The sequence below is a fragment of the Podarcis erhardii genome (genome assembly GCF_964252035.2).
Source record: "Podarcis erhardii genome assembly, chromosome: 8".
NCBI lineage: Eukaryota > Metazoa > Chordata > Lepidosauria > Squamata > Lacertidae > Podarcis > Podarcis erhardii.
In genome coordinates, this window is record NC_138499.1 from 78134566 (window position 1) to 78151051 (window position 16486).

At 42.0% G+C, this 16486-nt stretch overlaps 2 protein-coding genes and 1 long non-coding RNA gene across 3 annotated transcripts in view; 2 read left to right on the forward strand and 1 right to left on the reverse strand.

Annotated features, from left to right (window-relative positions):
- The window catches only part of MYO10 (myosin X), a 189841-nt gene extending 180510 nt beyond the window's left edge, over positions 1-9331 (forward strand). The window contains exons 37-41 of the mRNA XM_081872960.1: positions 836-972; positions 2965-3085; positions 5153-5608; positions 7038-7229; positions 8264-9331. Of these exons, the coding sequence (XP_081729086.1) occupies positions 836-972; positions 2965-3085; positions 5153-5608; positions 7038-7229; positions 8264-8374 (1017 nt within the window). The 3' untranslated portion in view covers positions 8375-9331. The remainder of the gene's footprint in view (positions 1-835; positions 973-2964; positions 3086-5152; positions 5609-7037; positions 7230-8263) is intronic.
- Positions 9332-12003: 2672 nt separating this feature from the next.
- Positions 12004-16486, forward strand: part of RETREG1 (reticulophagy regulator 1) — a 49878-nt gene continuing 45395 nt past the window's right edge. The window contains exon 1 of the mRNA XM_081873129.1: positions 12004-12023. Within this exon, the coding sequence (XP_081729255.1) occupies positions 12019-12023 (5 nt within the window). The 5' untranslated portion in view covers positions 12004-12018. The remainder of the gene's footprint in view (positions 12024-16486) is intronic.
- On the reverse strand, positions 12678-16445 carry LOC309348105. The gene is made up of 2 exons (XR_014159149.1): positions 16205-16445; positions 12678-13260 (listed from the first exon to the last, which is right to left on the reverse strand). It is a non-coding gene; the product is annotated as an uncharacterized lncRNA (long non-coding RNA).

The following is a 16486-nucleotide window of genomic DNA, read 5'->3' on the forward strand; positions in this document are numbered from 1 at the left end:
AGTTTATGAATGTTGCCTATTTTTCATTGTGTAGAAACATATTAGGAGACCCTAATAGTTTTTATTTGTACAGACATGCAAATCACAGTGCAGGACCAACTATTCCAAATATGAGGAGCAGTATGAGAGAGAAATGTGGTATAGCAAATGTAACAGTAATTTGCTTTGGGTTGGATGTAGTTCTGTCTATGCTTTTACTCATTTTACGTATTTGGTTTTATGATTATACTTGGCTACTTTTAGTTGAAGAGCAGAAACTTTGCAGTATGCCAGTTGTTGGACATTCTTAAGTAGAATAGTCAGTCTGTACTATATGTGTATCTTCCAACAGTTATTGATGTTTCTAGCCAACTTAAAAACATGAAGTCTATACAGTGGTACCTCGGGTTAAGTACTTAATTCGTTCCGGAGGTCCGTTCTTAACCTGAAACTGTTCTTAACCTGAAGCACCACTTTAGCTAATGGGGCCTCCTGCTGCTGCTGCGCTGCTGGAGCACAATTTCTGTTCTCATCCTGAAGCAAAGTTCTTAACCCGAGGTACTATTTCTGGGTTAGCAGAGTCTGTAACCTGAAGCATCTGGAACCTGAAGTGTATGTAATCCGAGGTACCACTGTAATCTGGAAATGCTTTATCAAGAAGGAGCCTGGAGGAAAACTGATGTGAAATGTTGACTATTGAAAGTTAAAAACAAAAGCAAGTGCAATGAAAAAAATAGATTTTCGTATGCTTTTGAACATAATTTGTACCTTAGCCTTCAGTGTGGCTAATTGATGCTTTTACCTTTTATGGTCTAACATTCTTTGTTTTGTCTCGTTTTTGTTTTTTGTCTACTAGGTTGTTGAAAAGTTAATTCGGGGTCTGGCCATGGAAGACAGCAGAAATATGTTTGCCTTGTTTGAATACAATGGAACTACAGATAAAGCCATTGAAAGCAGGACCGTTGTGGCTGATGTCTTGGCAAAGTTTGAAAAGTGAGTGTGCCTCTCCTAATAAGTAAGCAATTAAAAGCCCTAACCACAGCCTTTTAAATTTCCCTTTTGTGAATCAATGGCATCTCCCCATCCACTGCCCTCTCCCGTAAAGAGGGATTAATGAAGCTCTTGTAAGCCTGGGAATGATTTCATCACTATTCATTGTGGTACTTGTGTTGTGCTGTCCTAAAATTTCCTCTCTCGTGCCTTACCACCTGCAACCCTCCCCCCTTGGACTTTGTCTTCAGTCCAAGCCTTTTCTTCTTTATAATTTTCCACAATTGGTACGTCTCTAACAAAGGAACTAGTCACAACGCATTTGCACAGGTAGTTTTCCCAGAATCTCAGTGGCAGCTTAAAGTTCATCTGTTTCCTAACACTGCTGCTGAAACTGATATTGGTGCAAAGCTGGTTACTGCAATTGCGGCAAATAGTAGAAAGAGCTTCCCCAATACTTTCTCCTTCCCATTTCTCTAGCAGCCCTGTTTTATATTTTGTTAACGGGCTGGTGGACCGGGTTTTAAACCTGCTTCAAATTTGCATCCAGTACCTTATGTATTAAGGGACGCGGGTGGCGCTGTGGGTTAAACCACAGAGCCTAGGACTTGCCAATCAGAAGGTCAGTGGTTCAAATCCCCGCGAAGGGGTGAGGTCCCGTTGCTCGGTCCCTGCTCCTGACAACCTAGCAGTTCAAAAGCATGTCAAAGTGCAAGTAGATAAATAGGTACCGCTCCGGCGGGAAGGTAAACGGCATTTCCGTGCGCTGCTCTGGTTCGCCAGAAGCGGCTTAGTCATGCTGGCCACATGACCCGGAAGCTGTACGCCGGCTCCCTCGGCCAATAAAGCGAGATGAGTGCCACAACCGCAGAGTCGGCCATGACTGGACCAAATGGTCAGGGGGCCCTTTACCTTTGCCTTATGTATTTGCTTCTGCTAAAGTTTTTACCCATGAATCAAATTTCTTCTGTGGGATTTGATTTCTTATATTATCCTGGTTAGGACCTCAACTGTGAGACAGCAATCCTTGATCTTGCTCACTTGACTACCAGTTTCTCTGAGCCAGCTCCGTAATGTTAGATGCCATAGGCTTATTAAAGAAACAAAAACCTACCTATAGAGGGAAAAATAGCATTAGAGTTGGCATCCCCAACATTGATGCCCATGGGCAGCACAGTGGCCTCATATACATCCTTTGGCCCTAGCAGAGGCTCCCTGATCCTCCCAATTCTCTGCTTCATTTTTTGCAAAATGCAGTTCTTTGGCTGGTATATATGTGCTTGAGTGGGAGGTTGCCATTGGGGGGTGTTTGTTGCTTGTCTAAGGATCCTCTCCAGAGCTTTTTTTAAATAAAAAATAATGATGATGCAATATTTTAAACATCAGACTCCTGTGTCAAATAATCTGTTCTCATTATTTTGTAGTCTCTCCCCCCTCCCCATATTTGGAAATTACCATTCTTGCTGCAGCTAATGTATTTGCCACCATTATTTTGTCTTTTTTTGGGGGGGGGGTACTTCTCCTTAATTTTCCTGATAGAAAAACAAGGATCTGTCTATAGTTTGCAATTTGTAATCACATCAGTTTTCCTAATCCTTTTCATCTAAAAGATCCCTGCAGTTTTCCAATTCCACTCAATATGCCTGAATCCCGCTTGACCTTGAGCACCTCCATCATAAAGTGGGACAGAGTTTGTACATTTTTTTGTAATCTGATAGGCCAGTGCACACACATGGGGTTACATTCAAACATGCAACTCCAACTCTACAGCCTGAACCCTATCAGTAACATTTGACTATTTGATTTTGCTGAATATATAAAGTGGTGTTCATGGAAGTTGATATTTGAGCCATAGATTAAGATCCTGATTACCAATTCCACATGTCCCACATAGCAATAGTTTCAACTCACATCTTAAATACAGATTTTAAATTTTATTGCCAGTTTATATTTGATTATTTGTACTCAAACTGCCGAGTACTTGTGTTTTCCCAGGCTTGGTGCTGCTTCAGAAGGTGAGAATACAGCATGGAAATTTTACTTCAAGCTCTACTGCTTCCTGGACACGGAGCATGTGCCAAAAGATAGTGTGGAATTTGCATTCATGTTTGAGCAGGTACGGAGAGGAGATAAGGTTGTTATACTTTGGGGAAGAGTAAGTGATGTGAGATACACACACACACACACACACACGGAGAGGGAGAGAGACTCCATTCAAATCAAAGAGGCAAGCTGCTTTGATTGACACCTACCTGACGTAACAAGGATCTCCTGGTTTAAATGGACCTGGATTGAGGCAGATCAACAAGGAGAGAGGGGAGCCTGGTGGTGCTCATTCCTGACTTCCTCAGCCATGTTTCACAAGCCGCGATTGTTACATCACTAGAAATCAAGAGCCCTGCTGCATCTGATCTTGTTCAGTGTCCGTTTTCCCACAGCAGCCAATCAGATGCCTGTGAGATGCCCACAAGCAGGGCACAGGAGCAGAGGCCCTGTTCTCCTGCCATTGTTGCTGCGCAACTGATATTTGGAGGCAAGGTGCCTCTGATGCTGGAGGCAGCATATAGACATCATGACTAGTAGCTATGTATATCCTCTATCCTCATAGATTTGTCTAATACCCTTTCAAGGCTATCACTGCATCTTCCATAGTTAATGTACTGTATTGTCCCCTATATCCCACATCATTTGCCCATCAGTAAAATGGGTATAGGGATGCGGGTGGCGCTGTGGGTTAAACCACAGAGCCTAGGACTTGCTGATCAGAAGGTCGGCGGTTTGAATCCCCGAGACGGGGTGAGCTCCCCTTGCTCGGTCCTTGCTCCTGCCAACCTAGCAGTTCAAAAGCATGTCAAAGTGCAAGTAGATAAATAGGTACCACTCCGGCAGGAAGGTAAACGGCGTTTCCGTGCGCTGCTCTGGTTCGCCAGAAGCGGCTTAGTCATGCTGGCCACATGACCCGGAAGCTTTATGCCAGCTCCCTCGGCCAATAAAGCAAGATGAGCGCCGCAACCCCAGAGTCGGTCATGACTGGACCTAGTGGTCAGGGGTCCCTTTACCTTTTTAAAATGGGTATATATGTTCCATGTGTTTTGTAACTGTTCATGAAAATTACTTGTAGCAAGTAGCTATATCACTTTCCTGTCACTGTATCCAAACAACCTCACAGGACTCCTGCCATATAAAGTCGAGAACAGCCAAGCACCATCAGAACCTAAAGTAAAAATGTTTTTATTTCATGAAAAATTCATGGATTAGACACAATTTCCCCCAGAAGCTTTGCATGACCTATCATAAAACTTGGCAGGCTGATCTTTTGCAATTATGAGCTTTTTGTCATTTGAATTTTATTCATTTTCCTTTGTCACATCTGTATCAAACAACTGCACATGTACTTATGGTCAATTAAATGATACTTAACCCTTTATAACGCAACAATACCAAAGCCAACCTGAGGCTTGCAAGTATTTATAAGTTTGTTCGTTCCCTGGAGAAGATGCTGCCTGGGGTGCCCTCTGGTGGTTCTCTTCATTTAAGCACTCTTTATGCTTTGCCAAAGGTACCCCAGTGGAAGAAGCTTGTTCATATATATTTCCTGCTTTTTAAAGGAGCAAAAACATATAAATAATGTACATAAATAATACTTGTATACAGTGGAATCTCAGTTTTTGACCTTAATCCATTCCGGAAGACTGTTCCATCTTCCGAAAAGTTCAAAAACCGAGGATCAATGGACTGGCCCCAAAGAAAATGGGAAAAAATGAAAAACGCACCAAGGAAGCTGTTCGTCTTCCGAAAATCGTTCAAAAACAGAAGCATTCACTTCCGGTTTGTTGGCGTTCGGGTTCCAAATTGTTCAGCTTCCAAAGCATTTGGCAACTGAGGTTTCACTGTACTACTTTAAAGCCTGCAAAGCATCACACGTGTTACTTTGTTTTAATCTCTACAAAAGCTATGTAAGGCAAATATTACCTTCCTTGTTCTGGAGTGTATTTTTGTGGAGGGAGCACTGAGGCTGAGAGGTGGTGGCTTGACCAAGACCACCCAGCGATATTATGGATGAAACAAGATTGAACCTAGAGCCTTCTTGGTGCACAGTTCAGTTTTATTACCACTATGCTACAGCTGCAAATTTCGGATTCAGAACGTCCTGTAAACGTCTTGTTTTCCTTTTTTCCATTAGGCACACGAAGCAGTGATTAGAGGACATTATCCAGCTCCTGAAGAAGCCCTCCAGGTCCTTGCTGCCTTGCGGCTCCAATACCTACAAGGAGACTACACTTCATCCAATATCACTATGCCAGAAATGGAAGAAGTCTACCCACTGCAGAGGCTCACGTCCCGTATTATCCAGTCCACTAAAACATTTACCGCTGCGGAGAGGATAGAGAGGAAGCGGGCCAATTTTCTAGAAGGAACCCTGAGGAGGAGTTTCCGCAGCAGTTCCATCAGCAGGCAGAAGATGGAAGAGGATCAGATGCTTGATATGTGGGTCAAAGAGGAAATCTTCGCAGCCAGGACTAATGTGATTGATAAATGGAAAAAACTGCAAGGAATGAACCAAGAGCAAGCAATGATCAAGTACATGAGTTTGATTAAGGAGTGGCCTGGCTATGGGTCCACACTCTTTGACGTAGAGGTGAGTATACCAAAATTCCACGGGCATTGCTGACAGCAAAATCATAAGACTAAATAAAAAAATAAACTACAGCTAAACAATTTGTAGTATAACACATAGTAACACATCTTGTATGGTCACGTTCTATGGGTTTGCAAATTTGTCTGCCTTCTCCTGCTGAATATTTTACAGGTGAGGGTATGTAGGTTTTGATTTGTTGTTGTTGTTTAGTCGTGTCCGACTCTTCGTGAACCCATGGACCAGAGCACGCCAGGCACTCCTGTCTTCCACTGCCTTCCGCAGTTTGGTCAAACTCATGCTGGTAGCTTCGAGAACACTGTCCAACCATCTCGTCCTCTGTCATCCCCTTCTCCTTGTGCCCTCCATCTTTCCCAACATCAGGGTCTTTTCCAGGGAGTCTTCTCTTCTCATGAGGTGGCCAAAGTATTGGAGCCTCAGATTCAGGATCTGTCCTTCCAGTGAGCACTCAGGGCTGATTTCCTTCAGAATAGATATGTTTGATCTTCTTGCAGTCCATGGGACTCTCAAGTCTCCTCCAGCACCATAATTCAAAAGCATCAATTCTTTATGGTCCAGCTCTCACTTCCATGCATCACTACTGGGGAAACCATAGCTTTAATTATACAGATTTTTGTTGGCGAGGTGATGTCTCTGCTTTTTAAGATGCTGTCTAGGTTTTGATTAGAACCTGAGAAAAGGGTTACGGCTGTGGAATTTCACCTGTGAGCCTGCACACACCCAAATCCCCCTTCTGCCTCAGGAACTGCATAAGAGAATGTCAGCTCCTTCCCTGCTTTAAGGAACTGAACGTTTGCGACATTATCTGACCCTACTTTAATCTGCACCCACATCCCAGATTATCCATTTTACACTGAGGAATTGGCAACGTCTGCTGTGCTTAAGAGGCCAGAAACTGAACAGTAAAACATTAGTATGTGTATATAAATCTGAGGAACATCTAACCCATCCACTCAGCTACTACCCATCTTAAGGGCTGCATTTCACCACACAGTTCAAGCATTTGGTGTGTCTTTTGTGGATTAACATTAGTAGCTAAATGTCCGGCGTAATTTAGGCTGATTTGTCTGAACAAGGAATCAGACTTCATATGTACAGGTGTAGGAAATGATAAGAGGAGCATAGTATGCAATAGTTAATTGCACATCCTTTCTAAACCAGTTGTGACCCAAAGGTGAGAGTGTTTAATTTAGTCCTTTGAAACAAGTTCAGATCTCTCCTCTGATAATGAAAATAATTGCGTAGGCTCAGGCAGATTACTCCCAGAATAATCTACCTCACTAAACATGTTCAATGAGAAAAGGGCATTGTATGCTAAAAGAAATACTATAAAAATGTATAATTTTAAATTGCATTTTTGCAACCATCATTTCTGTTTTCTGCCATTCACCTTGACATTATTTTTCCCCAGTGTAAAGAAGGGGGCTTCCCTCAAGAACTTTGGTTGGGTGTCAGTGCTGATGCAGTTTCTGTCTACAAACGCGGAGAGGGAAGGCCTTTAGAAATATTTCAGTATGAGCACATCCTCTCCTTTGGTGCTCCCCTCGCTAATGTCTACAAGATCGTTGTGGATGAGAGAGAGCTGCTTTTTGGAACACTTGAGGTAAGAAAGGAACTAGTCATTCAGTTCTGTTTTCCTTGTTCTTTTAAAATAAGCAGGATGAATAAACTGAATCCACTGTGCCAGTATTCAGAAATAGAAAGCCTTCCATGATTCTTTCGCCTGCACAATTTCACATCAGGATTAAAATCTTCAACTGCAATCCTACACATGCTTATTTGGGATTAAGCTCCATTGAACTCAGTGGGACTTGCTTCCCAGTAAGCATGCATTAGACTGAGGCAATAGGAAACTTGAGTTAGGCTTGTGTGCACCTTTGCTCTTCTTCAAAAGTGAAGTTCTGTAGGATTTTCAAATCGGCGATCTTGAGCTCTATGGGTTACAGTTCCATACAGAGTAATGTTGCTGAAGTCCCACTGAATCTACTCAGTTCTACGCAGAAGTCGTATTAAAATCAGTGGGGTTTACTCCTAGGTAAATGGGATTAGATTGCAGCCTTATTTGGGAGCAAATCTCAGTCAGACTTACCAAGTAATCTTATATAGGTCCAGGCTGGAAGTGTACAGTTTTTCTTCGAAATAAAAGATAAACATTTGTAAATTCTATTTAGTTTAGCTATTTAAAGACAGCTGAACAGTCTTCAGAAATTTCACCCAATAGTATAGGTTTTCACAAAAAATTGCTAGCCTAATTTTCTTAGTAGACTACCAGCCCTGCCAACATTTGGTTATAATTTTTTTAAGGTGTACAGTTTTGTAAATTATAGTCATGTGACTATTGGCCATTCAATTTTATAGCTTGCTGGGTAGAATTACCTTTGCCACACTGTTTTCATTGACTACCAAAAGGCTTGCTGATTTCACCAAAATGTATGTTTAACTATAAGTTGTAGCCAAGCTGATTTTTTCTGCGACAATTTATAAAATTAGCGCTAATCTAAAAGAAACAGGGTACCAACTTTTCCTAGAGTATACCACATCACACTGTTGGGAGGTAAAATCTCATAAATACGCTCTTCACAACACCATTGCCTGAAGTGTGCATTAACTGGTTTTGCATTGTTATTGTCTTGGTAGGTTGTTGACATTGCCAAACTGATGAAAGCCTACATCAGCATGATTGTGAAAAAACGTTATAGCACCTCTCGATCAGTGAGTAGTCACGGAAGTCAAGGCAGCTCCAGGTGAAACCAGAGAAAGAAACTTGCTGTTCTGTCCTTTTGGAACATATCACCGTCAATCCGTTGAGTTTCTCAAAAAATGGTGTTTGGAGGCACCTCTCAGGCTACAATCAAAACCGTGATTCTAGGAGAATCTTTATTCAACACGTGGTGTTCGACGAGCTTAGAAATAATAACAGCCACTTCCATAGTCCCATAAACTCGTTGGCTAGCATGCTTCAAGCCTTCTAAAGCTTTGTTACCTCTAGATAACATAATGTATGCCTTAACTTAATGCACTGCTTTCTGAGCAGTGAGAAGTGCCTTAAAATGTTTTAAAACCAACTTGCATTGATTTGTGATTATCAGAGGGGTTGTGTTTTGTAATAAACCACTTTGAATTAGCTTCTCCTTAATTTGCAGCCATCTTGCACTAACTAACTGGCTGGTTCTTACATGAGGAGGGAAAGAGAGCATCTTTGTTGGAATGCTGCAGGCGGCTTCCCGTAGGGACTTTAATAGCAATGCTATATTCCCCCCCTTTTTTGTTTTTGTTTTTCATATGTGTGCATGCATATGACTCGGGTCAACTCTAATTTTATTCCACGTTTCACAATATTTTAAAAGTAAAAGGGAATAATAATGTGCAATGGTGTAAACAGTCTTTCTGTACATTTTAATAGTCCAGAGCTATAGTTGTCCCAAATGTTGAGTTTCTTTATAAGCCAGTTTTATTAACAAATTTGGGGGTTTTCATAATTTTTGTATTTTCTTCTAGATAATTTTTCATTCTTTGTTACATCTGTAACACACCTGCATTTCTGTACCTCCGCTGTATTATATATAACGTGTAGTTTGAAATACACTATATTTATAGACTGCCCTTAATACAGAATTGCCATTATCCACGCAATATTCAATCATATGTCTTCAGTTTATACAGTTGGGTTTCTTAAGATATTAAACATTTCTTTTAAAATATTAATATTGTGGTCTTGTGGTATGCTACTTGGAACTTGCCAAATGCAGAACATACTATAAAAGAAGTAAATTAAACAGAAAAATTATGATATATCTTACTTAATGTTGTGCATGCCCCTCTCAATTTTTTCTGTGTACTAATTGAATGGCAGCAGAAAACTGGAAAGTTCTAAAATAGGCTAAATTGCCAGTTTTGAGGAGGGGAGAAAACTATCCACAACCTATGGGGTATTTCACACATATTCTTCATAGGCTCTATGTACTATGGAATAACAAGCTGCCATTGCCCTTAGAAGTGCATTCTTCTAATTATGTTTGATTTGCAAAATATAGTTAATCTACAGGGCAACTATTATTTTAAAGACTGAATTCGTAACTTAGACAGAGAATATAGATAGGTAGCCGTGTTGGTCTGCCATAGTCAAAACAAAATAAAAAAATAAAAAAATTCAAATAAAAAAATCAAAAATAAAAAAATCAATAAAAAAATCAAAATAAAAAAAATCTTAAACAACTCCTAACCCACAATAATACTACTACCAGACTTAACACGGACACTGGCACCAGAGCCTGCAATAAACCCAGATGCCAACTTTGCTGCCACATACACCCGGACAACACCATTACTGGCCCCAACAACATCACACATACCATCTCGGGACTATTTAATTGCTCATCGTCTAACATTGTATATGCCATCAAATGCCAACAGTGTCCTTCAGCTCTCTATATTGGACAAACAGGCCAAACCTTACGCCAAAGGATAAACGGACATAAATCTGACATCAGGAATCACAAGACAGAGAAACCAGTAGGAGGTCATTTCAATCTCCCAGGACATTCTATACAAGATCTCAAAGTAGCTGTTCTATTACAAAGGAATTTCAGAAATAGACTGGAAAGAGAAGCTGCTGAATTGCAACTTATTACCAAACTCAAAACCATGGAGAGACCTGGTCTTAACAAAGACATTGGATTCTTATCTCATTATACATGACAAAGCCATTTTTCACCTTCTCACCCCTTGCTTTTTCCTGTAAGACCTATTGCAGTCGTTAAGAGTCGTCAACAGGCTCATCACAGCTATCTGCCAATCACCCATTCCCACCACCCTTCTGAGTAATACCCCTCCCCACCTTCCCACTATTTAGAAGGGTCTGGTGACTTCTGTTTCAGTGTATCTGAAGAAGTGTGCATGCACACGAAAGCTCATACCTAGAACTAACTTAGTTGGTCTTTAAGGTGCTACTGGAAGGAATTTTTTTATTTTGTTTAGACAGAGAAGACAGACACTGAAGCTTCAAATCTCTGTGCATTGTATTTATATGCTGCTTTTTCAAGGTGCACCACAATGAGCATCAAAAACAGACTGTTTATTACAAAACCTAGTTGAACAGGACAAAGTCTACAACTCAAATGATACAATCACATGAAAGATCAAATTCAAAAAGCACCGTGAAGCACACATTCACTGTCAGAACCACTAGCAAAACATCCAAGACAGAAAACAGCCCCTTAAACCTGTCTGGAAAAGTGCAAAGCTTCTTCACTAGGGAGCCCAAAGGCACTGCAATTCTTTAATCATAGGGGCTTTCAAGGACCAGAGTCGGTCACGACTGGACCTAATGGTCAGGGGTCCCTTTACCTTTACCTTCAAGGACCTTGGGGAATGCACCTGCTTGCTACAGAAATCTGGCAGCGGGGGGGGGGGGACGGAACCTCACAGTCCTAGGTTATTCATTCCTCCTTACCTTGTGATGGGTCTAATTTCAACTCCCAAGTAGCTATGCTATGTATTAGTCCAATTACTGTGAGACCTTAGAACAGTGTCTACATCTGTCACTGAAACAACTGGTGTCATACCTATAGTGAAGCTACTGGGTTTAAGATTGATCCTTTTCTGCATGGGGAGGGAATTGGATGCAAGTAGTCCTGCTGTGGCCAGCTTTCATCAGTTTGACGTTTTGGGTGCTGCAGCTATGCTCTTAACTCCACTGGTCACAACCTCCAGAAGGCTGGAACAAATCACAGTCCTCCATCCTGATCTGTGAAGAGGCCCATTTATGTTGGTTCAGAAGGGGGGGGGGGAGAGAAAGCACTGTCCAAAGGAAGAAAAAAAGCAAGAAGCTCTCATGAAGCTCAGCAAAGACACTAATGTTTTGTTAGGGGGAAGAGTAGGACAATATATGCAGTACTGCTGGTTGTGCATTATCAGGATGTGGTACAAAGGAAGACCTGGAGATTTACTAGTCTATTTAAAACTTTTAGTCGTTAATTGGTTTGATATTTCAGACTACTTTAAAAAAGGAACCTGAAAACTCTCCACTTTCAGCCAAGATTCCATTTTCCAACAGCACTTTATCTGCACAGAACACGCCTCCCTACGCTAAAGGAGCTGTGCCTTTTAAGGGATCCCGCCTCTTCTAATGTCACAATGTTAGGGTTCTGGTCTCCATAGAGACAGAGGAATCTTAAAGGATGCTGCACAGCCCACTAGGTTCACTTTGAAAGTAGGATATGCCAAGTTGTGACTGAATTTGCCGAGGTCTGTCCAGGTGACCTCTATCATGTGACCAAAGACATAGAAGGAAGTTGCAAATAGTCACCTTCAGGTACAAAGTGTTCAGAGCCTTGGGGATAGACAAATATCTAATACTATAATACATACAATGGAGCTACAGAAGATGGGAAATGAGGTAAGCAAACAAGACAACAGGGAAAGTAATGTGTGGAGTGTGAGAAACTGCTTATGAGTGGGAATTAGTGTGATTTACTGTAGTTCATTCTGATTGCTAATTGAGGAGACTAGAAAAAGTATAGGAAACACCCCCCCCCCAAGGAAGAACTGGAAATTGACTAGTCTATTTAAAACTTTTCAGTACAGTACTTTATTAAATTGATATTTCAGACTACTTTAAAAAGGAGTCTTAAAGAATCCAAAATGTCCTCATTTTTATCAGATGAAGATTCGGAGGAACTGTTCAAAGGAAACATTCTGAATTTGTCCCACAGCTTTAGTACAACCCAGTCTATCTTGCTAAAGCTAAGGGGGTCCGCATCAATCAGCACATGAATAGGAGACTGCCTGGTGAACCCATACATGTTGTCTTTAATTCGGTGATGGAAGAAAGATGGGATAGAAATGGACTAAGTAAGTAATCCACAGAGGAAGTTTTCAGTAACTGCCAGTAACTGTTGGTTCTGAATATTCTACTGCTTCTCTAATCCTGGGCTCAGCATTCCAGAATGTCCGTGTGGCTGAAAGAGAACCCATCAAAATGATGGTGAGCTTGGAAATTCAAACTGCCCTGGCCCTCACTACTGGATGAAGAACTCTCAGCTCCCAGCTATAGTTCTGCCAAAGGCTTTAATGCTCAAATCAGATTGGTACATAAGGCAAACAACAGATTATATGGTTCAGCAGGTACAGAAGAGGTCCAGTGCATGCTAAGACATTGATACAACGATCAACATGCCCCTGCACCTTCCTTTAGAAGACATGAGGTGGACACAACTGTATTTGCACAGTAAGTGGCCGGAGTCACAAGACCAAGCAAGTAAACAGGCATTCCTTTGAGTGGGTTAACTCCACAAGGTTTGTTTTCAACGGTGTTGTCATCTCCATAGAGACAGAGGTGGACTCTGCGCTCGCCCAGTATTAGTCTTACTCTCGGTAACCTCACAAAGGGAAGGTGCCTCACTGACAGGAAGAGGCACTGGAGCAGGTCCATGACAATAGGTGTTAGGGTAGGGGTGTCTAATGTTGGAGGGACCACACTCCTTGGATCCTGATCTCCATCCTCCAGGCCACAGGACCCGTCCCCAGAATCAGGCAATTATCTAGGTCCTGATTCTACCTCTCCCATCCTGGGGTAGGGTCCTCCTCAGGGTCCTCCAGCTCCCAACTCTTCAAGCTTCTTCCATTCCTTGGGTCTGACCATTTTAAAAAACAAAACAAAAAACCCACCATTATTTATTTTGCTTAGTTTGGAACATTGTTGTTTAAAATAACTGACCTTGTAAGCAGAGTTAGATTAACAGAGGCAAAACAAGATCACTCATCTGAGACAGTTTCAAGGACAAAAGTGGCACCACCAGGTTTAAGAGGGCCTGGGCAAAATGCCTTCTGCTGCCCCTTCACCTTATTATTCCCATCAATAATAAGAAGTGGGGTGGAGGAGAATGAGCCCTTTTTTCTTCACTGATCAGACAGAAAAGGGAATTTATCCATACCTGCTTCTTAACAAGAAGTGGGGAAGGGACCTTTCTCCTTTACTAACCTTTGTTGAAAAACTCTTATACAGTGGTACCTCGGGTTACATACACTTCAGGTTACATACGCTTCAGGTTACAGACTCCGCTAACCCAGAAATAGTTCCTCGGGTTAAGAACTTTACCTCAGGATGAGAACAGAAATCACACGGCAGCAGCGGGAGGCCCCATTAGCTAAAGTGGTGCTTCAGGTTAAGAACAGTTTCAGGTTAAGAACAGACCTCCGGAACGAATTCAGTACAGAACCAGAGGTACCACTGTATGGTGCATGCCTCCAGCATGCCTGACAGCCTCTATGAGTAGTTTTTAAGGAGGTTTAAAAAACTGATCTGAAATTAAACACTTAGCTGCAGACCCAGGGACAGTCCTGGATTTACAGAAGCTGCCCCAGTTTCTGATTTGATCCCGGAATGTCCCGCTTTTCCTTAGGACTTACCTATTTTCACTGGAGAAATGTTGGTGGGTATGGAGTTATGTGACCACCAAGCCAAGGAGGTAAATAACTATGCAACCTTTAGAAGTTATCTGAAGGCAGCCCTGTATTATGTTTTTTATATACAGTGGTACCTTGGTACTCAAACGTCTCGGTTCCTAAACACCAAAAACTCAGAAGGGTTCCTGTTTTTGAACGTTTTTCAGAAGCCAAACATTCAATGTGGCTGTCGGCTATTGCTTCCAGGGCATCTGCACCAATCAGAAGCTGTGCCTTGGTTTTCGAACATTTGGAAGTCAAATGGACTTCCGGAAAGGATTAAGTTTGGTGCTTTTGTTTTTGCTATTTATTTTGCGTTTTGGTTTTTGAGGCTTTTTTTGGTTAATTTGTTTTTGTGACTGTGTGGAACCCAGTTCAGCTACTGATTTATTTGATTGATTGATTGATTGTGTGACATGCCTCTTGAGAAATGGATAAAAGACCCCGTCCAAACAGTGACTATCATCAGTGCAGATAAGATTTAAAAAAAAAAAAAAAAAAAATTATCTACAGTACAATACTTATTTATATCATAGTGCAGTACATTGGTTATTGCTTTCATTTTATGGATCAATGGTCTCGTTAGATAGTAAAATCCATGTTAAATTGCTGTTTCAGGAATTGTTTTTAAAAGTCTGGAACGGATTAATCCGTTTTGCATTCCATTCTATGGGAAAGCGTGCCTCAGTTTTGGAACGCTTTGGTTTTGGAACAGACTTCTGGAACGGATTAAGTTTGAAAACCAAGGTACCACTGTACGATCAAACCTCAGTTCTCAAACCGCTCCATTGCCAAATGTTTCGATTCCCAAACGTCAAAAACCCGGAAGTAAATGCTTCGGGTTTTAATGTTCCTTGGAAGACGAACATCCAACGCAACTTCCAATGAGTTCAAGAACCAATTGGAAGCCGCGCCTCAGAAATCGGAACATTTCGGAAGTCAAATGTCCTTCCAGAACGGATTGTGTTCCAGTTCCAGTTCCATTTCCGAGGTTTGATATGTAAAAAGGATCTAGGAGTCTTGGTTGACCACAAACTTGACATGAGCCAACAGTGTGACGCGGCAGCTAAAAAAGCCAATGCAATTCTGGGCTGCATCAATAGGAGTATAGCATCTAGATCAAGGGAAGTAATAGTGCCACTGTATTCTGCTCTGGTCAGACCTCACCTGGAGTACTGTGTCCAGTTCTGGGCACCACAGTTCAAGAAGGACACTGACAAACTGGAACGTGTCCAGAGGAGGGCAACCAAAATGGTCAAAGGCCTGGAAACGATGCCTTATGAGGAACGGCTAAGGGAGCTAGGCATGTTTAGCCTGGAGAAGAGGAGTTAAGGGGTGATATGATAGCCATGTTCAAATATATAAAAGGATGTCACATAGAGGAAGGAGAAAGGTTGTTTTCTGCTGCTCCAGAGAAGCGGACACGGAGCAATGGCTCCAAACTACAGGAAAGAAGATGCCACCTAAACATTAGGAAGAACTTCCTGACAGTAAGAGCTGTTCGACAGTGGAATTTGCTGCCAAGGAGTGTGGTGGAGTCTCCTTCTTTGGAGGTCTTTAAGCAGAGGCTTGACAACCATATGTCAGGAGTGCTCTGATGGTGTTTCCTGCTTGGCAGGGGGTTGGACTCGAGGGCCCTTGGGGTCTCTTCCAACTCTTCTATGATTCTATGATTCTATGATTGAAGCTGCCCAGAGTGGCTAGGGCAACCCTGTCAGATGGGTGGGGTATAAATAATAAAATTAGAATTATGGAAAAGCATTTTTTCAAAAAAAAATGGCAAGAATATATATATATATATATATATACATACATACACACACACAAACACATAATACTATACAATATATATATGTGTGTAATAGCACATCCCTAATTTCATCAGATAAATGTTGGAGGGTATGTGGATGTTCATATTTTTATCTGTAAGCCATTCTGAGTCCCTGTCAGGGGGAAAAAGCAAGGTATAAATAAATACATGAAGCTTAATAGTAATAATAATAATAATAATGGAATCGTACATTTCCCTCAGCGACTCCTTTTCGCCCTCTCTAAAGGGGAACTTATAAAGCACCGAAAGCATTTTACAGAACGGTAGTGGTATAAATCATAAAACACACACCCCTTACCCACCCTTATCGCCTTTCCAGCGCGTGAGGCGCAGCTTCGTCCCCGGCTTGTATTCTGTTTTTCCAAACGCCCAACGGCGTCTCCCAACATTCTAAACCGCCACTCACCCACTGCGCACGCGCCACGCCTCTTGAGATTTATACTCCGCTCGCGCCGCCTCGCCACGCCCAGCTTCGCCTCCTTTCACCTCCCCCCCCCCCGCCCGCCGGCTTCTGCGCGCTCGCCGCTGCGCTCTCTCTCCAAGCTAACCAATCGCCGGGGCCGCCCAGCCGCGTCGGAAGCTCC